General features: G+C 35.2%; 1 protein-coding gene across 10 annotated transcripts in view; it reads left to right on the top strand.

Moving 5' to 3' along the window:
* Nucleotides 1–25,506, top strand: part of LOC121738622 (coiled-coil domain-containing protein AGAP005037) — a 213,717-nt gene that overhangs the window by 97,137 nt on the left and 91,074 nt on the right. For all 10 annotated transcript variants that reach the window (XM_042130799.1, XM_042130803.1, XM_042130806.1 and 7 more), the window contains 2 exons: nt 614–782; nt 17,658–17,856. In XM_042130799.1, coding sequence (XP_041986733.1) covers nt 614–782; nt 17,658–17,856 — 368 coding nt within the window. The remainder of the gene's footprint in view (nt 1–613; nt 783–17,657; nt 17,857–25,506) is intronic.

The following is a 25,506-nucleotide window of genomic DNA, read 5'->3' as shown; positions in this document are numbered from 1 at the left end:
GCGCTACAAAATGTATGGATTTGACATTAGTATTCCCTAGCGAAACGATGACTTATGTCAAATCGCATACATTTTGTAGCGCTATCGCTAGCGTTAGCGTTAGCGCTTTGCCACTTGTCTACAGGCCCAGCCATTTCAGCGCGAAGGAGATAGACAGACGAACAAACTTTGGTATTTATTATTTCAGGAGAGTGTATGCAGTGTGGGTATTCTGTGTTAGTCAGGCGTTTGCCCACTTCGGAGCTCTCGCGCGGAATACCTGTACATGGTGTAACAATACAAAGTGATAACACTTTTTGATTAGGATTTGTATGAGTACACATAATATAGAATTCACTGTGAAAGTAGCACCGCTAAAAGAGGTTTCTTTTTCGTAATTTTTACGGGGAAACACCCGAACGTTGTGACTTTTCCCATACAAAAGTAAATAAATACCCTTTCAGCGCTGCCACTTTCGCAATAAACCCTATACAAGGAACACATACAAATCCTAAAGTATTATAACTTTGTTTTATTACAATCAGTAGATAGGTTACTATCCAGGGTGTCACATAGATACCATCGTTATCATCAGACATATTCATTCATACTAACCGCCACATTTTATTTGCAGCCGCCCCTGCCTCGCTACCCGCAGCCAAACAACGCGTTGCTCTTCGACGATGACCCTGGAGTCATGTCGGAGGTGGAGACCTCCTCCACCGGCTTCCGGAGGGGAGGGAAGCAGAGGTCCTCCCTGCCCGTCGTGAGGACGCCGAGCAAGACGCTCGAGAGGCCTCTTGGTAATTATTCAGTCTTACGACCGCACTTGACGTCTTAGCTTTAATTTTAATCTATATATATATAAAACTCAAAGGTGACTGACTGATTGACATAGAGATCTATCAACGCACAGCCCAAACCACTGGACGAATCGGGCTGAAATTTGGCATGCGGGTAAATGTTATGACGTAGGCATCTGCTAAGAAAGGATTTTGATAAATTCCAACCCCAAGGGGTTCAAATAGGGGATGAAAGTTTGTATATAATAATTCTTCTTAACGCGAGCGAAGCCGCGGACAAAAGCTCGTGAACTTTTATGTATGAAGTTTGTAAAATTATTAAGTAGGTACTATCAGAGAAGTTGATTCCTATGCAAATAGGGGACCTAAGTAGTTACGTCAAACCCAGCTGACAGATCACAATTAACATTGAATTGACATATTCGACCAAATAACGTTGGTCTGTCAATTGCATAGGAATCAACTTCCTCGATGGTACATTAAATTTAAGTAAGTCGTAATAGTTGAGAGCCGTAAGATTTGAGTAGTTAGTGGAAAATATCCAACGTGAGAATTTGGTGGTGTGAAATAACGCTTACTCGTATATTCATCCGTTTTCCTATTGACGTTTAAGGCTTGATAGTTAAGGGCATTTGTAGCTGGTTGTTGGTAAGTTTGAAGACTCTGATAATGCAAGTGTCTATAGGCCTAGGCTTTTTTTCCTGCATAGCAGCTAGCACACCGTCAGTAGACAAACGAAAGAAACTAAATTTTGACAGTTTTACCGGAAAAACATTGGAGAAAAAGTTTCTTTCGTATCTCGATATCTTCCGCTTTTGAAAATCTATAAGTCAGGCAGTAGGTCAAGCATGACGACCGTTTTTATCCGCTTTTGACATTTAGTTTCTTGATTCTTTTTTATTTTTATTATGGCACTTGGCTATAAAACCATGGCTAGTGTCGAGTAAATGGCGGCAAATTCAAAAAATCGATGTATAGCAACACTGTCTATAGCCGAAATTATAGTTTTGATCTAGAAACTACGAATAATAAAGTTCTTTAGTTTTTACTATTCGTATTTCGTAAATAAATACACTGTCCTACAATCCAAGCAATATAATGAATTTCTGATTGCTATAATATTATGTTCAATAAAATATAATGCGAACAAATGGAATGTTGTTCGCATTATATTTTATTCAAATCAAAAATTATATTCGTGATCTTCTCCAATAGTTTCATAAAGGCTTATCTTACTTTAACTAAGCACAGCTTAAGGCTATCTTCAACTGCGAAACCTTAAAAAGTCATTTTCATCATCCAACTACGATTTATCGTGATTAAAGTTTTATTAGTTCAGACTTATCTCGGTCGTAGGATTTAACTGTATGAATTTGATTACTGGGGGTTCAATTAAAGTTTATCTTGGAGCTATGTGACCCTCGTCTTGTGTTTTTGTCGTCCGAAATTTCATACAAAAAGGTCGTTTCAAAATTCTGTATGAATCTTTGGGATATCTTTGTACCATTGATTCGTTTGATCCATAATTGAAATAATAAAGTAGCTTAAACATTATTATATCAAATACTAGATGTCCCGCGCGGCTTCGCCCGCGTAAATTAGAAATTTTACAGAATCCGTTGGTACATTTTCCCATAAAAAATATTTCCCCCGTTTTTCCCACATTTTCCTGAGTTTCTTCTGTCGTATTAGTCTTAGAGTAATAATATAATATAACCTTCTCGATAAATGATGAGTCTTACTCGATAAATGATCTATCTAACACTGAGATAAGTTTTCAAATCGGACCTGTAGTTTCTGAGATTGACGCGTTCAAGCAAACATACTCTTCAGGTTTATAATATTAGGTAGATATAGATTTTTTTTAATTATCGCTTGACAAACTCGAGTCTCGATCTAAAAGACTATGAAATGGTATAATATGGTAGTGATGATGATGATGATGATGATGAAGAATGGAATTTGCATAGTAGCATATGCTTTCTGTTCTTAAAACAACGCCGAAACTCCCAAACTTGTATCTATAAAGAATCAGGAATTCTCTCAGCACCTTCCGAACCACGGTATACCAGGTATATCTCGGTGCAAAATCTTACTTGTTGGTAGCATATGCTTAGAATACTTCTCACGAAACCGAAGTCACCATATGTTTCCCTATAAGTTTTGAGGAGTTCCCTCGATTACTTATGGATCCTTCATCAGATCACCACTTTTCTGAATATAATACCAAATTGGGATGATACCCTATATACCAAAAGAAAAATTTTGAAAATCGGTTAACAAACGGCGGAGTAATCGTTGAATATAAGAAAACGAACATAACACCTCCCCCATTTTGAAAGTCGGTTAAAATTGTAGCCTATGTGTTATTTATTTAATAAGTTAGCTAAAATAAAAAAATAATCGGACAGAGTAACAACTGAAGTTAGCTAAAATTGTGTTTATTTATGTACTATGTATTTTGAGACTATGCAATTTTGTCGCGTTCGCGATTCACTTTCACTTTTGTTGAGTTTCAGAACGCGATATTAGGTCCTCCAACGCGCACGCGAATTTGAACTTTATGCAGCGGTAATAAATTACAAATTGACTCTCCATTTTATTTAGAAAACGTTTGTATGGGAAATAGAAAAATGCTGTTTTGAGGATTTTCCCGGCAATTATTCGAATTTTTCTCACCTTTTAAACCTTCCCTAGACCTCCACGAATAATTCAAGACCAAGATAAGATAAATCCGTTCAGCCGTTCTCGAGTTTTAGCGAGACTAACGAACAGCAATTGATTTTTATATATATAGATTATTCAAAGTTTTTATTCTTCTACCACCTTACTAACGTATGACTTTTCAAAGTATTTCCTTTGTCTATGTCTGTCGTGTGACCTTTCCAACATGTCAGACAACGACAAGCAGACTTTGTATAGGTTATTCGTTGTGTAAATATTTAATTAGTAAATGGGATAGAGGCTTAGAGTGGGTTGCACCAGAGGCGTTGTTATATCACTTAACACGGCGTTAAATTTAATTCCTGCTATGGAGGTTCGTTAAATATTTAACAGGCTGTTATATGAGTCAAAGTAACAACTTTCAAAGACAATAATATGCAATATCAATAAAAGAATCTGTTTTGACTTTTGAGTCTTTCCGCCATGTTTCCGCTACGTCCTTATTATTAATTATTTTCATAGTTATGAATAATTATTTATTTTCACTTTGCCAAAAATTCAGCCTTCGGATTTTCCTTGACATTGCAAATATACTAACTTGTATCAAAATTATCAAACCGAAATATGTAAATAAAAGTTTGTATTATGATTCATGTTTTTTTGCTTTGACAGATGATAATTATTAACCTGGTAAATTAAGAAGAACTATTATAGCGTAACAAATGTATGCGTTCAGTGATATTTTAATTTGGTCGCATTACCTACTATTATACTACTATGGAAGAAAGTGACACATTGCAGCAAACATGTCGTATTATTCTTTTACATTGCAATTTCGTCGCCTTATAACAAGAATGAACGAATTGATAGTTGTTCACTCGTTGTTCACTTAACATTGCATTTACTAATCCGCTGTTACATTTTTACTGTGGGACATAAGTATTTTAAGTCTGTTTAATTTTCAAAGGACCGTTAAGAGGATACACCAGGGGCTAGAGAAATGAATAAAAAGTACGTGTAATATCTATAGCTGTCTCCCTTACCTCAAGCCTATACCGCAGAACGCGATAGAGACAACTGCAGAAAATCCAGAAAATCAACGATTCGTTGTCCCCTGATTCCTTCTCCAAAACTTAACCAATTTAAGTACTTTTTTCAATAAAGATTAAAGAAAAGCTTGAGCTGTGTTTCTATGTTTTGCTTTTTTTTGTATAATCTAGCCAAATCTGTTTTCTGGACGTTTGAACACAGCGGAAAATCTGGCCATTTTTTTGGGTTTTTGAACGTTCACATCTTATTTAATAATTAAATTATGAAAAAAAAAAAGAAAACATAGGGACATTGTATTAATGGCCGTAGATATTCAGGAAAAAAATTATAACTTTACTACCATTATCCAGGGGGGAAACAGGGGACAACGTTTTTATGGAAAAAAAGGCGGTGTGGACTCCTCTTAAGTAATGCCTTGTTAGGATTTAACAAACAGAGGTTGGTGAAATTGGGTCTTAATATATAGTTTATATGGTGAAGGAGTGCATCGAGCTAATAGGTATTATTTTTTATCATACATTTTTTAGGGTTCCGTACCTAAAGGGTAAAAAAAAACCCTATTACTAAGACTTCGTTGTCTGTCCGTCTGTCTGTCTCCAGGCTGTATCTCAAGAACCGTTATAGCTAGAGTTCTGAAATTTTCACAGATTGTGTAATAATGTTGCCGCTATAACAACAAATACTAAAAACAAAATATAATTAATATTTATGGGGGGCTCCCATACAACGAGCGTGATTTTTTGGCATTTTTTGCTCGAAATCAATAATGACAACAGGCAGGCAGTTGAAATTTTCACAGAATCCTTAATTATATGTGAACTTTAATAATTATTAATAAAATTAAAATATAATTTAAATTTAAGGGGGGCTCCCATACAAAACACAACTTTTGGTCTATTTTTTCTCTATAACGGTACGGAACCCCTCGTGCGTGAGTCTGACTCGCACTTGGCCGATTTTATTTAACAAAATAAGTATAAAACATTAGGCATTACACACGCTACAATGTGCACACTACCATCTTTTTGAATGACAAGCCTAATACATACGAATTATACTCTTTTGTTTATGGTTGAAGTCATTAATCAAATTGAGAAAAGATTATATTTTTTTAAAGCTCCTTTACACGAAATTTTAAAACACAACTACACGATGGGGATATTAAATTGTGATAGGTAAGTACTTTTGTTTCTTGATATGGACGTGGGAAGCATTGGCCGCTTCAGAAAAAACTAGATAATGTTTAAACTTATAATAATAGTTTCAAGTTTAAATAACTTATGATCGAATTTCGACCACTGGGCGACCTTTAGTTATCAAGTGTCATAAAAAGATGTTACAACATAATATAAACAATATTATAATACTCATTTCATTCGGAATTGTCCATCTCTATAAAATATTCTCGTCTTTCATCCTAAGGTTATTTGAGGCAAAGGCTTTAAGCCCGCTCAACTCGAAGATAAACTTTCCTGTTATACAGCGCGCCATCTATAATAAGGCTTACAAGTTCGCGTGGTTCACGATGCGAAAGACAGATGGCGCTGTATTTCGTTTTCGAAAAGTTATTAAACTTTTTTGGTGCCAAATACTTACTCCTTACTAATGTGATAGCGTGTCTGTCTGTCTGTCTATTCACGCTTTAACCGCCTATCTGGTTTTGGTGAAATTCAGTATGGAGATACGAGATTTTATCGCGGCAAAATGTATCGTACATTTTGCCGCGGCAAAATGTACGATTCCGGCGCGATTAACGAATTTCTGCGCTAAGAAGTTGCGGGCAACATCTAGCAATTGAATTTAGGTTAGGTTGCACCAGAGGCGTTGTTAAAGTTAAGGTTATGGTTATAGTTTTTAACGTTGTTCGTGGCGGCCGAAAAGGAAGATCTTCCGACCGAGCGAGATATCATATTCGGTCAGGCCGAAGCCCACTGACGTCATTTCAGACGTTGTATATATCTTGCCGTTCTCCGAAACTTCGATAGCGCGATGCAGGAATGTTAGGCGAATTGTGGGTACCGCCACATCACTCCCCCCCGAAGACCTGTGGTATTCTTCGATGCGCTTGTGTTGTCAGGTGTGGGCCGAAGCTACGCGTGCAATGACCAGGAAAGGGAGACCCCGTGCTCTGCTTGCTGACCGGTCGTTGTAGCCTATGGCTGCCCCGTTCAAGCCAGACACGGGTTCGACCGGCGCGGAAGCCTAACGCTGCTTATGGTCGAGGCGACCCGGTTATGCTTGATGTCTGCTGACGTGGTGCGGATGGGCGGGGAGTGTTGACGATGATTAATGTCCAGAAGGATGCGTGTTCTTGTCGGTGGTCACCAATTTAACGTTGTTCGTGGCGGCCGAAAAGGAAGATCTTCCGACCGAGCGAGATAGCATATTCGGTCAGGCCGAAGCCCACTGACGTCATTTCAGACGTTGATTATATCTTGCCGTTCTCCGAAATTTCGATAGCGCGATGCAGGAATGTTAGGGCATAAACTGCGTTAAGCGGGCACCCGCGCGGTTTCATACAAAAGTGACCTGTCGCGGGAAGCCGCGCGGCAAACCGTCGCGGGCAGGCGGGCCCCGCGCCCGCGCAACGGAGCCCGTCTCCCCGCGCGACGGTTCCCGTTGCGGGGGCAGGCGCGGGGCGCGCCGAAAGAAGCACGCGCGGGCTAGTTCAGTTAATGACGCTATGTGTTACGCCTACGGGCGGCACGCGCTTAGTAGCATATTATGCTTTCAGTTCTTAAAACAACACCGAAACCCCCAAACATGTATCTTCAAGGAGGTTGGAGTTCTGTTCACCGCCTTCGGACCATGGTATAATAAATCTTGGTGCAAAATCTTACTTTTTGATAAGATTTACTTGGAATACTTCATTATTTATCCAAAATCACTATAAGTTTCCATTTGAAATACTTCAGATTATGAATCGAAATCACAATATCAGCCAGATAAATATGCGGTTTTAGTAAAGATAGCGAGGAATTCCCTCAATTACTTATGGATCCCATCATGAAGTCACCTTTTTTATGAACATAGTACCAAATTCGCGTTAAACCCGATACAATAGCGAAAAAATCTTGAAAATCGGTCCACAATCGGCGAAGTGATCGTTGGACGTATAAAATATATAAACAGACGAACATATAACCTCCTCCTCCTTTATGGAAGTCGGTTAAAAAAATGCAAATAAATAATCGGCCAAGTGCGAGTCGGACTCGCGCACGAAGTGTTCAGTATCGCTACATAGCAAAAATATGCCAAAAATTGTGATTTTTGTATGGGAGCCCCCCTTAGTTTTTTATTTCATTATAATATTATTATTAATTAATTAAGTACACATATAATCTTGGTGAAAATTTCAATGCCTACCTGTTGCCATTATTGATAAAGAGCAAAAAAAGCCAAAAAATCACGTTTATTGTATGGGGCCCGCGCGGCGCAGTTGTGATATGACGTCACAGCGTAACCGGGCGCCCGCGTCGTACAGTTACAACGTTACAACTTATTTTGCTTATAAATTGGAAATTAATTAACGTATCCAAGTAATTCTTTCACTATATAATATTCTTTATTTTTGACATATAGGTAACATTCTCCATTGACTAAACTTTACAACAAATTCCCCGCATAGCAACCTAGATTCAACGAAAGAGCTCACAGGTTGTCTTTTTTTTTTGCTAGTCGTCGTTTTGCTAAGTAATAATATATTAAGTTCTCCATCGATACGACTGTACGTGCACAATGTTAAAATTAAACTGGAGACACTGCGTAAGTCGGGTCTCCGCGACGGGTCCCGCGACGGGAAGAGGATACACCAGGGGCTAGAGAAATGAAAAAAAAGTACGTGTAATATCTATAGCTGTCTCCCTTACCTCGAGCCTATACCGCAGAAAACGATAGAGACAACTGCAAAAAATCAACGATTCGTTGTCCCCTGGTTCCTTCTCCAAAACTTAGCCGATTTAAGTACTTTTTTCACTAAAGATTAAAGAAAGGTTTGAGCTGTGTTCCTATGTTTTGCTTTTTTCTATAATCTAGCCAAATCTGTTTTCTGGACGTTTGAATACAGCGGAAAATCTGGCCATTTTTTTTGGGGTTTTTGAACGTTCATATCTTATTTAATAATTAAATTATGAAAAAAAGAAAAACATAGGGACATTGTATTAGTGGCCGTAGATATTAAAAAAAAAATTATAACTTTACTAGCATTATCCAGGGAGGAAACAGGGGACAGCGTTTGTATGGAAAAAAGGGCGGTGTGGACTCCTCTTAACTGTGATTGTATAACTCTGGCTGGTTATGTTTAAAAATCTATATTTGACTTTGTAAGATATTTTGATGTTGTCAGAAAAATTGTGAATTATTACGAGAATATATCGGTTTGCATCAAGACGTGGTTTTTATCTTTAGTTTTTTATACATTTAGTTTCCAGTTAAACATTTGGTCGGATTAGAGCCGGATAGAAATATTATCAGTACCTATGGATACATTATTAAGCATTCAGGAAGAACTGAAAGGGCAACTTTTAAAATTGAAAATAAACTTCAAAAAATGTTCCAAGGAAAGGATTACAAAAGCGTATGTAGAAACAAGAGTGCAAGCTCTAGAGACAAAATGGCAAAAATTTAATGATAATCATTTACAAATTATATCAGTACGCGGCAAGGAACAGATATTGGCATATTTTTCGGACGATACTTACTCCGAGATGGAAGAATTTTTTTTGGAGTTCAAATCGGAATTACAACACCAATTACAGGAATTTGCGACAGTATATAGCGATAAAACCATGGAAGAAGACTGTGCTGGAAATTCTAAACAGGCAAATTCGTTTGTAAAGTTGCCACAGATTAGTATACCAATTTTTTCAGGTGTCTATACTGAATGGCTCAGCTTCCGGGATTTGTTTATATCACTGATCCACAACAACATGGCAATAGACAAAGTTCAAAAGCTGCAGTACCTGAAGGCCCATCTCATCGGAGAAGCTGCGCAACTTATAGTTCATTTACCTATTACTAATGATAATTACGACCAGTGCTGGACTTTGTTAGAAGGGAGGTATAACAATAAACATTTCTTAGCCAATTGTATACTTAGAGATTTTTTTAATCAACAGGACCTTCCAACAGAGTCAGCTATGGCTGTTAAACAATTATTAGATAATATTACTAGCATGTTGCACTGTCTCACAAATTTAGGTATTGATACAAGCACGTGGGACATAATTGTTATATACGTAGTAAGTATGAAACTCGATAGGGAGTCAAGGAAACTGTGGGAGGCACGGGTAAGTGAGTTTACCAAATTTAATAGATTAGCTACTTTAGACCAATTCAAAGATTTTTTGTTAAATAGATTCCACGCACTTGAATATCTAGAAACAAATATGCCAAATTATGTACCGCAATTTCAAATAAATAATAGTAAAATTAGGCCTGGTGAAGTAGTACACTCCTTACACTCCTACAAGATTCCTTGTTGCTTTTGTAAACAAAATGATCACAAAATAAGTAGCTGTCAAGAATTCGTAAGGTTGTCAATCGCTCACAAGCGTAACTTTGTCCAAGACAATAAATTGTGCTTTAACTGTTTAGCCAATAATCATATTGCAAAAAGATGTCTGAGTTCAAATCGATGTCGATTTTGCAATAAGCAGCACCATTCACTCTTGCATTTTATTAACGATGATCGTATGAATCTATCAGGTAATAGTAATAGTCCGAACACGAATATTGCATCGCAACTGTTAAATGATAGGGAGGAGCATTCAACAAATAGTTTTTTATCTCAAAATAACGTAGGTTACTATTCATTATTAGCTACGGCGATCGTTAATGTGAAGTCCAAGACAGGAAGGATTTTACAACTACGGGCTCTGATTGATCCAGCATCACATATATCATTTGTGTCAGAGGCAGCTGTTCAATTACTTAGCTTGAAGAGATCAGTGGTTAAAGAAAACATATCAGGAGTAGGAGGCGTTCCATCTGTTATAGTGAAGTCGAAAACCGAGCTTAATCTTTATTCAGCTGATAGTACAGTCAAAGTCGAAGCGTTTGTCTTAGACAAATTAACAGGCTTATTGCCACCTAGGAAAGTAATAATTGAACCATGGCCGGTTCTGAATAATGTCAATATGGCTGATCCGGAATTTTACATACCTAATAAAGTTGATCTTCTGTTAGGAGCGGATGTTTATGGATTAATTTTAAAGGAAGGTTTATGCAAGGGCCCTTCAGGATCTTTAGTCCTACAAAATACTATATTCGGTTGGATAGTAACTGGGAGCAATAAAAAGCAATCAATAGGAGATTTTTCAACTAGCATGCATGTTTGCGTTGATGAGCTTATTCAATCTTTTTGGGAATTACAAAATGAACCCAATCTTACTAAAGCAATTTTATCCGAAGGGGAGCAACGACGTGAAGATATATTTACAGCTACTACAAGTCGCGATGAGAACGGTCGGTACATTGTTGAAAAACCCTTTAAGACTGACAATATACAGAATTGCCTTTACAGCCAACCGCGGAATATAGCACTTAAAAGATTTGTTTTATTGGAACGTTGTTTAGAGGAAGATTCTTATTTAAATACAGAATTTATTAAGACATTGATGCTATTAGCAACAGACGAAGGTGGTAAATATCTACTAGCGGCCGAAAGAGTAACAATTAATGACCTTTACATGGATGATAATATTTTGAATGATAATATTTTGATGTCAGGTTGTCAAAATATAAATGAAGCTAAACAAATATACAAGGAAATGAATGGTATAATGAAAGAAGGCGGGTTCGTGCTACAAAAATGGAATAGTAACAGTGAAGAATTAAGAGAGTATATGCAGAAGAATGTAAGGGAAAGGAATGTAGAAAACGTTAAGCTAGAGGAACAATCTGAGATTAATAAAATGCTAGGACTTACCTGGAATCGCCAGCAGGACGAATATGAATACGGAGTAAAGTTGCCATTGAGATCACTGGATGGACAATGTATAACTAAAAGAAATGTTGTCGCGGATATAGCTAGATTATATTATGATCCGTTAGGAGGGATAGCACCAAGTATAATTAGAGCAAAAATGTTTATTCAGAAACTGTGGATATCAGGTATTGGTTGGGATGAGTACTTACCGAAAGAGCTTCTCGAAGAATGATTTATCTATCGTTATGATCAAGAAAGGCTTGCGGAGTATCGGCTACCACGTTGGACTAATTCAACGACGGACAACGGAAGTCGAGGAACTAAGGGGTATATATTTGTCTTTTTGTATGTATGTCTACCAGGGCTGTCCATCTTGAAGCGGCTAGTGACTTGTCATCTAAAGGTTTGTTTGATGGCTTTTAGGAGGTTTGTTGCTAGAAGAGGGCATTGCAGTGACTTGTATAGTGATAATGGGACATCGTTAAGAAACATACCGGGTTGGACAAGGTTACGCGGATGGGAACAGTAAAATGTAAGGATACGTGTGTTTAAAGCGATCGGTATCAAAAATTTGTGTATTACCAACTGTTGAATAATATAAATTATTTCATTGAAATATTATAATAAATTTTGTTCTCACTATATATAAACCTATATATTATAACAAACTCTGCAGAATTATAATATTAGTATAGATATGATAACTAGTAATTGGTTGTACTATGTCTGATTGTGAGTCTAATTGTTTTATTTTTTTTGTAATTTCAATATGTTTAAAGTTAATTTTATTTATTGTTATGCTACTGTTATAAGTCTTGTTAATGTATATTATGTTGTTAAACTTATAATAATATGATACTTTTTTTCCAAACTATCACTCGTATGATAAGAAGCAAGCGACCATATTTTGATTGAGATACAGTCCACTTAATTACTATATGTTAATATTTATGTCATCATTTTCACTTGTGGGAAATGTTATGTTAAGTTTATTGTTAAGAGTATATTATCTTTAGTTGCTATTTATCTTAGAGTGCTATCCTTTTCTTATATTATAGTTAAAGACTGTCGTCTTTGGGGGGGGCTATGTATAACTCTGGCTGGTTATGTTTAAAAATCTATATTTGACTTTGTAAGATATTTTGATGTTGTCAGAAAAATTGTGAATTATTACGAGAATATATCGGTTTGCATCAAGACGTGGTTTTTATCTTTAGTTTTTTATACATTTAGTTTCCAGTTAAACAGTGATGTCTGTTGCGTTTATTTTTTTTATTGAAGCTACAGGTAACGGGATTGAGGGTATCAAAAATTGAATTATCTGTAAAAATCGACAGGAAAAAATTTCAGTTATACGTATGAGCGGAGGTTAAATATGGCGTCCTTGGACGCCATATTTTACTTTAACCAAAGAATTGAAATTTTCCACTGTAGTTATAGTTAAAGTTACAGTTATAGTTAAAGTTAGTTGGTGCAACCCAACCAAAGTATTTAAGTAACTACATAATATTATATTATACCTTCTACATAACTTAATTCTACTAGGTACAAGTTATAGCACCTCTAGTGTTGGTATTACGATACCACTAATACGATTCATGGAATTATCAGCTAAGCTCATTAAAGCTATAATGCAGGGGTTCCCAATCTTTTTCAGCTTATGGCACACTTACAAGTCAATATTTTGTCACAGCGCCCTTCTCTACCTAGCTATTATAAAAAGATACATAATACACTTTTAATGATTATAGTTAACTAACTAGTATAACCTAACTAGGTTAAGCAAGTAAATAATACATATAAACAAATATTTATCATTTGCCTGCTTTGTTTAATTCATAATATTTTAATTTAATTTTATAATATTTGTGGTTATGGATGGATTATGATGGAGGATCGACTGACGGCGCCCCTTTTGCCTTCCCACGACGCACCAGGGCGCCGCGGTGCGCCGCTGCGCACAGTTTGGGAACCCCTGCTATAATGTATTCATCATACAGACTATGATGAATGCATTATAGCTTGTAGATGTTAAAGGATCCTCTGTCTCTGTATGCAACATAGTACCTAAATATCGAATACCTAATGTAGCTTACAATATTGTAGCTTAGGGAACATACCCTAAGCTACAATATTGTAGGGGGGGTTTACTTCAAATACTACGCTCGATCACAAGAGGGGGGGAGGGGGGGATCACAAGAGTGTCTAGAGTTTTGTCACGTAGTCAATTTCACCGTGAGAGAAACGTCATACGAAATTTTTTTTCCTCGCCATTTAATACTTGACACCAGCATTTATTATGGTTATTTATAACTAACAGCCATTAAAAGAAACATGCACCATCTTGTCACTTGTCAGGCATTTTAAATTTTGGTGAAGCTGTCAAGCTTGGTGATCATTTACTATATTAAGAGCGCACCTGACCCTAACTTGACTACATACTTAAACCTAGATTCAAAATCTGTAAGGTCTAGAAAACTGTTTTTTTGACACAAGTAACGTCAGTTCTTGAAGATTAAATGCTCACGACGAAAACACGATTGTCGATTACTGAAAAAATGTTCGATAATTTCTTTTTTACAAAAAACCTTGTTTTAGACACATTTTTGCTTGGATCTTCGAAGTTTGCTGCCTTTTCTTAAATATTTTTTAATACCTTAATTTGCTCAAAACACTTTTTTCATAATCATTATAATGTTCGTCTTTTATTCAAGTAAAACTAACTTGGCGAAGATTTCGCGCCATCCTTTTTCATCTGGCATATGAAAGACGGGCGTGAGTGTGAAGAGAGAAGGACGATGTTTGATTTTTTGAGTTAGGTGCGCTCTTAATTGGTGTTCGATTACAATTTGTACTACAGTCGTGACTAAAATAGCTAGTATGTACCATCGAGGAAATTGATTCCTAGGTAGATGACAGACCAACGTCATGTAGTCGGATCATGTCAATTCAATGTTAATTGGGACTGTCGGTTGGGTTGAACTTTGAACGCGACCAAATTACTTGGGTCCGCTATTTGCCTAGAAATTAATTTCTCTGATTGTTCTATTGTAATTTTAGACTATTATTATACATTTTGTACATAAATTATTATTATATCACATAGATAATACTTTAGGATATGTATGTGTTCCTTACATAGAGTTCACTGTGATAGAAGCAGCGCTGAAAGAGCAATTTTTTTCACTTTTGTATGGAGAAACTCGTTACACTGGGGCGCTTGCCCATACAAAAGTGAAAAAAAAGCGCTGCTATTTTCACAGTAAACTCACTATAAGGAACACGTACACATCCTAAAGTATAATTACATAGTTTTGTTACACCCTGTATATTATCTTAAATATTGGTGTCAAGTATTTCTTTTTGGCAAACTATTGGATATCAAAGTATTTTTTGGTTTTTATTTTATTTTATTTTATTTTATTTTATTAAATTCGGAAAACTTACGGCTAAACACAAGATCAAATACAAATTACACAAACATGAAGGCCAGGCTTATTCCCATATTTATTTAAGTAGAAATAATTATTATAAACATGCAAAGAGTCTTTTGTGATAAATAACGTAAGAGGATGCACCAAGGGCTAGAGAAATGAAAAACAAGTATTAATTGTAAAATCTATTGCTGTCTCCCTAACCACAAGCCTCCCCTTCGCTGTATCCGCTCCGCTGCCTATATTCGGCTGTGGAAATATATATTTTTTTTTATAATATAGCCAAATTTATTTTCTAGATGTTTGAACACAGCGGAAAATCTGGCCTTTTTTTTTGGTTTTTGAACGCTCATATCTTTTTTAGGGTTTCGTACCCAAAGGGTAAAAACGTCGTTGTCTGTCCGTCTGCCCGTGTGTCTGTCTGCCTCCAGGCTGTAACTCAAGAACGGTAATAGCTAGAGAGTTGAAATTTTCACAGATTATGTATATCTGTTGCTGCTATAACAACAAATACTAAAAATAAAATAAAATAAATATTTAAAAGGGGGGCTCTCATACAACAAACGTGAATTTTTCGGCCTTTTTTGCTTTATATCAATAATGGCTGCAGGTAGGTACTTGAATTTTTCACAAAGCCTTTTATTATATGTGTTCTTTAATATTTAATTATAATATTTAAAAAAATGAAAATTTAAGAGATTCCTATACAAAAACACACATTTTTCCTCTATCGGTACGGAACCCTTCGCGCGCGGCACATCTAAGGGTGAGTTGCACCACCTTACTTTAACTATAAGTTCTGTAACGACGAAACACTTCGAGAAAAGGTAGTTAGTATAAGGCCCTTGCGCTTCGCTTGGCTCGTCTCGGCGGGTGCACGTTAGTGCAGATTACATTAATTATATAAAAACAATGAAAGAATCCGTACAAATAAGTCAGTCGTAACGCTAAAACGCGGTTTTTTCCAGAGAACCTTACAATCATTAAAAATAACATAAAAACAAAACAATCTTATACTTGCAAAACTTGCAAACAAAGGTTTTTAAGTTTGAAGTTTTTTTTACCGGCAAAAGGCCCACCACACATTCCCACCACTGCAACTCCTGTGTCGCCAGGATCAACAGTAAGTTTGAAGTTGCTTACGGGCCTTACGGCTAAATATACTAATTATACATCTTACCATAATTTTATAACATAAAAATACATAAAAATATTTATCTAAACTACAACTTTACAGAATTAATTATGAAAGGAGATATTAAGTTACATAAAACTGATTAGCATCTAAACAATAATTGTAAGCCACGTCACAAACGCTAAAACAATCCATGTGTTTTTTTTTTTTTTTTTTCCCATAGATTATAGAGTATAGACCCCTGCAGCTGTCAAACATTTTTCTTTTTTTTGTTTAAAGGTACATAGGCAACAACCTTTACTATAAATTATAATATTACACCTATTCGTTTTAGAGATATATAGTATTAGTTTTTTTTTTTCTCTCTTTTTTTTCTTTTTGCATATTGTTATATTATTGGTATACTTAGTCATAAGTGTTGTTTACCCTGTCTATTATGTGGTGAAGTCACTCTTTGGCCCTTGCAGAATACCAGTGCAGCGGGCTTGCTTGCTGCGTATAGCTGAGCTGGGGCCAATTTTTGACATCACATAATATATACAAATGTAGCTTAGGGCTTTTCTCTTTATTATTATTTTTTCTTCTGTTTTGTGTATGTTGTGTGTTGACAAAATAAATGTATTCTTATTCTTATTCTTATTCTTAAGTAGTACCTATACTATACTGTACTCGGCGAAACATGGCGATAGCGGTCATTGACTCCCTGTCAAAAACTTGTCATTTTCTATATAAACCGCGATTGACAATGAAGTGTGAAACTCAGATGTTGTCAATCCCGGCTTTGTATAAAATATGACAAGTTTTTGACAGGGAGTCAATGACCGCTACCGCCATGTTTCGCCGAGTACAGTATAGTTTAATATTATGACAGTTTTAGGTAATACTTCTTGACTCGTCTTTAAAAATAAAATAAAAATACTTAAACTAAATAATTAAGAAGGGCTCCCATACAAAAACTCAATTTTCGCATTTTCTTGCTCTATAATCTAGTCTCACTCGGCCGATTATATAATATTTTTTAATATTATTGTTGGTGATTATTGGATAGTTTCGGATAGAGCGTTCGATAGGCATATTGCAGAAATGGTGAAAGCTTAGTTCTTATTTCAATAAAATAAACCTAATATAAAAACCAACGGCCGTACTCCAGAAACATTAATGACAAAATCTTCATTAAATTAAAGTTCGGTAATCATTAAATTTGTCTGAGTGATACGTATTTCTTTGTTTATTGGAAAATAGGTAGTAGGTGCCCTTTTTTAAACAAAGAGTAATTAATTACAAAGTCGTAAAAATAGTCTGAGAGAATAAAAACAAAAGAATCATTAGTTACTCGGAAACGATTTACAGTTAATTAAATGGATAAAAATAACATTAAATATTGTGTATCGGAAAATATTTAACTTGTTAGAATCACGTAGCGTCTAATTACGGTGAGAAAGACAGTATTGTCCTGTAAATAGTGAAAAATAAATTGTTGCATTAGTTAGACGCATAGAGTGTCGCCATATTATTATTATTTAACTGTACGATAGTGGATACAACTAAAGAAAGAAACTTAGCGGTGACACTAAGTGAACAAGGGACATACGCCATACCCCCTAAAGAATCAGTAATTATTTATGTTACACCCTATAAATATAAAGTTTATTTTTCTTTCACAGGTCTGGTGTTCCTGCAATATAGAAACGAAACGAAACGCGCCTTACTACCGAACGAGATAACTTCTATAGACACAGTCAAAGCTCTCTTCGTTAGGAGTTTTCCGAAGCAGCTGACTATGCAGTACATGGACAGCCCTCTCGTCAAGATATACATACATGACTCGTCTAAAGACATGTTCTATGAACTAGAAGATGTGAGGTAAGTAAAAAATCTCTAAAACTAGTGCTAAAACCGGCACTGGTCGTACCTGCTCTGACCGCGCTTTGTTTCTTCGTCAATCCGTTGAAAGGACGACCCATTGCGTAATATGTGGCGTAAGGTGACATATCAAAATATACGCTATAGACGCCACGATGATACAGGCTGCGAGAAACAGAAACTTTACTAGCGTATTGAGAGAATATTGTTAACATAAAATCCAATGATGAAAAACTCAAAGCAGATATGTTATTACCGCGCGCGTTGTGAAGATTCAAATACGGCCCAATTGGGCCGTCTGTTGTTTAGTCTGCATCGAGCACAGTCACGAACGTGCTGCGTCTTGTCTTACCTAAATAAATTGAAAATGACGTCGTGCGTGTATCGAAAATGTACCAATTATGACTCGAAAGTAAACAAAACACATGGAATCTCTTACCACATGTCTTGATTGCAATAAATACCTCGATTATTTACATTTTTAATTATTTTTTTGAACAATCTGGAAAAAATCGAATTTTCGTCATAGCTCAGGCGAAGAAAGAGACAGCGATACGATTCGACTTTTAAAAATAGAACTGTCTCTTTTATGTATATGGTTTTTCGTATCTTTTGTTTCACTTATCTGTCAAATTTGTCAATGTTTGCAATTTTGAGTTTGAAAATTGTTTGGAAGAGATTTAAGCCGGAAAATAGTATGGACGTAACATATTATCTGTATAAGTAGAATATCATTGATAAAATCGCAATAATAATATACTTGGATCCCTTGGCTGATATCATAAGAGTTTATTTGTTCGCTAAAATATTAATAATGTTTCCGATAAACTGAATGCTTTGAAGATTACACTAAATTTACTTGTCCATCATACCTGCGTCGACCAATGCTCGACCAAGTCTCTCGCCACAACCAGCTTCGGATTCATGCATTCTGCGGCGTTTCAGAATGTAATAATCACCTCTGCAACATTGTATAATAATATGTGATAATATGAAATAAACTCGATATCAATAGGATTTCAATTCAGAAGCGTATTAATAATAATCTGTATTTATTTTATTAAGTAATTTTCTATCTTTACAATATGGAAGATACCTTCAAAAAGAAGGCGTCGAGGGCAAAGAAAAATAAATTCAATTCATATTTTGCTTTTTTTATATAGTGTGTTGTACAATTGGCCTCATGAAGCCCGCAACTCGTTGCGCCAAAACTCGTTTTTTCGCGCAGGTGCCATACATTTTCCGGGATAATAAGTATCCTGTATCCTTTTTTTGTACCGCAATGTATCCTCAAATCAAATTTTAGCAAAGTCGGTTCAGCTGTTTGGCCATGAAGAGGTAACAGACAGGCAGACACACTTTCGCATTTATAATATTAAGTATAATTTTACCCCAAATAAAAACTGGAAATAAATTATATATACTTAATGCTTAAAAAGTATACTATGATTATGATTAGTTTACAGTAGAGTAGCATAATATTATAAATCTATGTATAAATTAACAAAAAACAACAATAATTGTTTAATAAAATAAACTTATTTTTGTAATTATGAAAAAAGTAACTTTTTAAAGGTTTTTTGGATAGTAAACTACATTCATACGTATCTAACACCGTGGGGTAAAAACTTACCCCATAGGTCTGTACAGCTCAAACAGATGACTTTTCACCTACCTACTAAATGTATCCTTTAAAATGTGCGCTATCCTGAGAATACGTATAAGTTTACCTTACGTAAAAATTTACCCCACGATGTTTCTTGAGGGTTAAGAGAGCATGCAAAGAGTTAGATAAAAATTCGGACGAAATAATTTGTTTTTCGATAGATTGTCAGTAAACTGCTTATGTCTTACGTTAGCACAATATGCATTGAGGCCAAAGTTTGAGGCTAATCTCTCACACTAGATTAATATCCTTAGTAATATATTATAATTGATTTACACGCGCTCAAGCGGAATACAAGAGAACCAATCTCGGCGTCTTCTATTATTTGGCATAGGAACTGAAAATCTTCATAACAATATCAGGGCTAGTATTAATTTAGGGTGGGTTCAGGGTTGCACCAGAGGCGTGGTTAAAGTTAAAGTTATGGTCAAAGTTATAGTTAAGGATAATTTAACTTTAACCTTAACTTTGACCACAGAGTTTGACATAAGACGTTGCTGGTCCGACAAGGCTTTAAATGAACGTGGGCGGGGGCGCTGCTGGTAAAGGAGAACTATCAAAAATGGCCTTTTTTCGCCACGTGCATTTAAAGCCTTGTCGAGCTCTATGATTATGGTTAAATTCCATCCATATCATTTTTTACTTTAACCACTTTTAACCAAAGATGACATTTTGCATTATAATTATTAAAAGTTAAAGTTATATTAAAGTAAGTTGGTGCAACCCACTCTTAAGAGGATACACCAGGGGCTAGAGAAATGAAAAAAAAGCACGTATAATATCTATAGCTGTCTCCCTTACCTCAAGCCTATACCGCAGAACGCCATAGAGACAACTGCAGAAAATCCAGAAAATCAACGATTCGTTGTCCCCTGATTCCTTCTCCAAAACTTAACCGATTTAAGTACTTTTTTCATTAAAGATTAAAAAAAGGCTTGAGCTGTGTTCCTATGTTTTGCTTTTTTTTGTATAATCTAGCCAAATCTGTTTTCTGGACGTTTGAACACAGCGGAAAATCTGGCCATTTTTTTGGGTTTTTGAACGTTCATATCTTATTTAATAATTAAATTATGAAAAAAAAAGAAAACATAGGGACATCGTATTAGTGGTCGTAGATATTCAGGAAAAAAAATATAACTCTACTAGTATTATCCAGGGAGGAAACAGGGGACAACGTTTGTATGGAAAAAAGGGCGGTGTGGACTCCTCTTAACTATTAAAAGTCTGACAAATTCTCGAATCAAAAATAATGTTACTTACTTCATTAGGTTTCTATAATATTTTAATCTATTTATTAATGATATTTCATAAAAGTTTTTAGAAAATATAGATTATTTCATATCACCATTTACTCCCGAAGGAGTGTGTTAATTCTGTTTTTGTTCTAACCACAAATAGGTAAAAGATAAATTTTGTAAGAGTGTAATTAGCTTAAAACAGTAGAACATAAACCTGTAACAAGACGCAACAGTAACAATTCCTTGTGCTTTATGCGAACTCCTTTGATAGTGTCCCTGCGCTAATCCTTCCCTTTTAGAATAATTTAATTTTGTTAAGTGAGATCCATGTGCAGTTTATTAGTAAAAATAAAATACATACGTCATTGTTTGTTCAAATCCGATTACTGAATATCCTGCACGAACCCGGCAAATGTATTGTAAAATATGGAAGCTTTATCCTCATATGGTATTCGATACTTTTTTGTGATACCCCTAAAATACAAATCTTTTTTAAGTTTTTGCGGCGGTAAGAAATTATTTACATCAGCCAGCACTTCTATATTTCCGGTCCACTTGTTAAGTTGGTTAAAATAAAAACGAATCCTATTTAATGAGGTACATTTATTTGCATTTCCTAATTCCTTGCAACTCGAGTTTAATAAGAATTCTCTTTCATTAAATAGGGACTCTTAGAGAAAATAACGAGCATAATATTCTGCACCCTTACGTGGAAATACAGGGTGTCTACTGTCGACTGTCGAGTGTCCAGTGTTGCCAATTTGTGAACAACATATTTCACAGCGCGTGGCACATCCGTAACACGATACTGACATACGTTTCCCGGCACGCACAATATCCACAAAATGCACAAAGCAACATGGCAAAATTTGATTTTCGAATATAAATGGACCTAGTCATTTTAGGGACTGAGAATTCGATTCGAAACATTAGAGTACTCGTGTAACTCCTGTATTTAATTTCCTGCTACATTTAAAAATAATAAAGGATAATAATTGAATGTGTGTTGAATAATAAATTATTCAACACACATTCAATTAAATACAGGAGTATATGAAAATATACGGATGACAGTATAATACTACGAATTATAAAATTTTTACTATCGTAGATACAATATAACAAATTATATCCATTGAAATGCGGCGTATAAAATTTTAGGATAGTATTATAAAATAATTCACAAGGAAATTCAACGTCTATTAAATACGGCCTTTGTACCTCGTGGGCGTGATTCCACCTGTTGCGTTTGTTTTCTCTCTCACAAGCTCGCGGCATTAGCAAAATAATTATAATAATGTACCCAGCTATGTATCTCAAATTATAACACAATGTTTCTTCATAAAAAAGAGCGTGTGTGTTATAAGTGAAACTTGTATCCAAAATCGTGACGGCTCTTGAATTTTCACTCTCCATGCGCCTGTAGAAAGTTCCGTTTAAAAGTTTATTTAAAAAAACTTATATCGTCTTGGCTGTTAAAAGATCAAAAGCACTGTTTTACAAGCAATCGCTTCTTTTGGTGGCAAGAAAGTAAAGTAGACAAGATAGACTCAATAAACTCTTTTAATTTGCTTTGCGACAGCGAAGGTGGAAATATAAAGCGAAACTGATTGCGATGTTTACTCAAATTATTGGAAGTATTTTATTTGAGTAAACTGCTTTGAGAGTCATAAAAACATTTTTTTTAAAATAATACTCTGGAAATGTAATATTTAGTTTTCAATAGTTTCCTATAATATAAAATTCAGTGTTTGCTCTGAATATATGAGATTTTTATGTATTAAAATCATTTTTGTGATATATAAACATCCACCAAATTTTTTGCATAATATTATGTACTTATTTCATTTTGTAATTTGTCTACTTATAATTAACCTTACGACGACCAATAGGTTATTCGCAGTTCCGTTTTTTTCGGTACCTACCTACCTCCGGTATCCAATCAATCACCGAATTTTCACATGTTGATTGTGTATTTAATACTTGTAGTACTTATAATAATTAAACCTTCCGATGACAAACAGTAATTCGCAATTCCGCGTAAACGATGGGGGTGTGGGGTGGTTTGAACTTGCGCGCTGGGTTCGCCCGCTCCATATAAACGGGACCGGCTCACCTGATCTCTCTGTTTCCTCTACACCAAGAGGGAGAGCAGACCTTTCGGTAACAAGTGACGATGCGGAAGTTGATACTCCATGAGCATGACCATCGATGTCCGTAAGTGAATATTTTGTGACTTTTGACCCAATTATTTTTTGTTTTATTTTTCGGTGTTTTCCCGCATTTTTGAAATTGTTTTGAAAGTTAGTTTTTTTACTGTGTTATACTTTTGTCTGTCTACTGTTAATAGTGTATTATTTTATATTCATTTGATTGCTAAGCTATTTAATGACTTGTTTTTCTTTAAAAAACAAATAATCACTGTTCTAATTAATTAACAATTACGTCTTGGCGTATTTTTCTTGCGATTTCCTTTTACCTTATTAATAAGGTTTTTTAAATATATGGTTTTACTTTGAAATATATTGTTTTTAAGATAAAGTTTAAAACTATTTATTATGATATAAGTGCTACGTTAATTAAAAGTTGAACTCTGCGAAGTTTAAAGTGACACTTGAAATTTTGAAATTTCGCTCACCAAGCTTTCTTTAGGTGTTTATAGAAAAACTTTACCTGCAGCAAAACTTTGACGGGAATATTGTTCGTCGTTTCAGACTTATTAAACAGCTAAAAACATTTTAAATCAAAATATGATCACTTATCTATCTATATTCTGTACATTATATATACAAATTATTATTAGCGTTATTAAATTAACTAAATACACTTTATGATATTTTTGTAATTTACACTAATTAATCTTATCCTCGCTATACTAAACGATGGTTTGTCACAATTAGAAATAAAACTATCAAAACTATTATTAAATAAACTGTCATACAATAATCTATTTACTTTATTTCATTGTTATTTATTACACAACCTATCTATTTGTAAATTAAAATTGTAGTATATTTAGTGTAAATTGGCGCAGGAGACAAACGCGTGTATTCTGTTTGTGAATAAACAAACAAAACAAAATAAACAAAGTTGAACGCTGAAACTTAAATACTTTGCTGTTTCAATTTTACCTAAATTTTGGCAACTTTTAATGAAACAACAAAATAAATTTTGGGTTTTCGACACTTATACCTATCACACTTACTTGATATGACGTTTTCCTATGTGTATTATTTTAAATATACCGTGTTTATACAATGCTTGCTTAGCAACTGAAAATTCAGGCTTGTTGGTTTATCCACAATTAAGTTATAGGGGCTCAAAAAGAGCCTGAGTTGGTTCGAGAAGAGGATGGTACGGCCGTGCCGCTTTTTTGCTCGACTTGGCGGGGGCAGTGCCGCGCCCCCAGATCTATATAATATATAATCTTATATATAAAAATGGATTTTCAAATGTGTTAGTCGCGCTAAAACTCGAAAACGGCTGAACGGATTGGGCTGATTTTATTCTTAAAATATTCGTAGAAATCCAGGGAAGGTTTTAAAGTGACACAAAGTTCACCGGGACAGCTAGTCTTATATACAAATATGGATTTTCAAATGCGTTAGTCGCGCTAAAACTCGAAAACGGCTGAACGGATTGGGCTGATTTTAGTCTTAAAATATTCGTAGACGTCCAGGGAAGGTTTTAAAGTGACACGAAGTTCACCGGGACAGCTAGTAATTTAAAATATCGTACTTATATTGTGATTAACAAGACGAGATTACGCTTCATCATTTTATGATCATATTTTGTAACAATTTTAGATTTGAACCGATTGAAACAGGCGTAAAAACTTTGATCGTAATCCTGCTACGCAAATGTCGATCGATGCGCATTGAAATAATTCACCCGCTAAGCTTTATTAACACCGCGATGGTCTACTGGCTAATGAACTTGTTGATTCAATTTTGATGTCAATTCCATGCATTTTCCGCTTTGGTTAAAATAATGAACGCCTGGCTATGAAAAATGTGGGTTGAACCAATGACCTCTCACTGGCCTTTGGTTAATCCATCTCGCTGGGTTACGAAAAAAAACACAACATGTCATAGTGCGTTTTTCGCACACACTTGGGACTATAAATACTTTAGCGTCATTGTTTCTATGGAATCAGCCAGTTTTCTGGATTTTTTTCACATTTTAAATATAAGAATTTTTTGATAATCCTGGTTAAGACAAATTGAATCTTACCATGTTAATTAAAATCTTTATAATCTCAATTTTCTGCATCCAATTCCGTTTCGATCGGCTGATTAGTAGGAAATGCGTAATTACGCCCGCCTCGGAGCTAATATCCTGCACTGCCAATGAATTTAGCTGCAATTTTACCGGTACCAGAGCCTGTAGCCATGACGTTTTCTTTATGGCTTCTTTATAGAATAGCCGATCAAAATGTATGGAATTGACATCAGGCAAATCGAACGTCAACTTCATGAACGCTTATGTCATTTCAATACATTTTGATCGGCGATTCTTCAAAGAAGCGATAAAGAAAAGGTTTTGGCTAAATGGCCTGGTACCTGAGGAGTGAGCATCGTATTTACCAATAAACACCAAAATCTCCAATTGGAGAATCCCGTTTAACATTTTTTGTGCAGATTTTTAATGCTAGAAAGAGAATTACATTATTTGATCAAAATATTAAGTAGGTGGATGCTCGAAATAGTCTTTTAGTTAAATCAAAGTAATAAATGTATATTTATG

Source organism: Aricia agestis, chromosome Z, assembly GCF_905147365.1.
Source record: "Aricia agestis chromosome Z, ilAriAges1.1, whole genome shotgun sequence".
NCBI classification, from domain to species: Eukaryota; Metazoa; Arthropoda; class Insecta; order Lepidoptera; family Lycaenidae; genus Aricia; species Aricia agestis.
The sequence above is the reverse complement of the archived record's forward strand: the minus strand, read 5'-3'. Positions and strand labels throughout refer to the sequence as shown.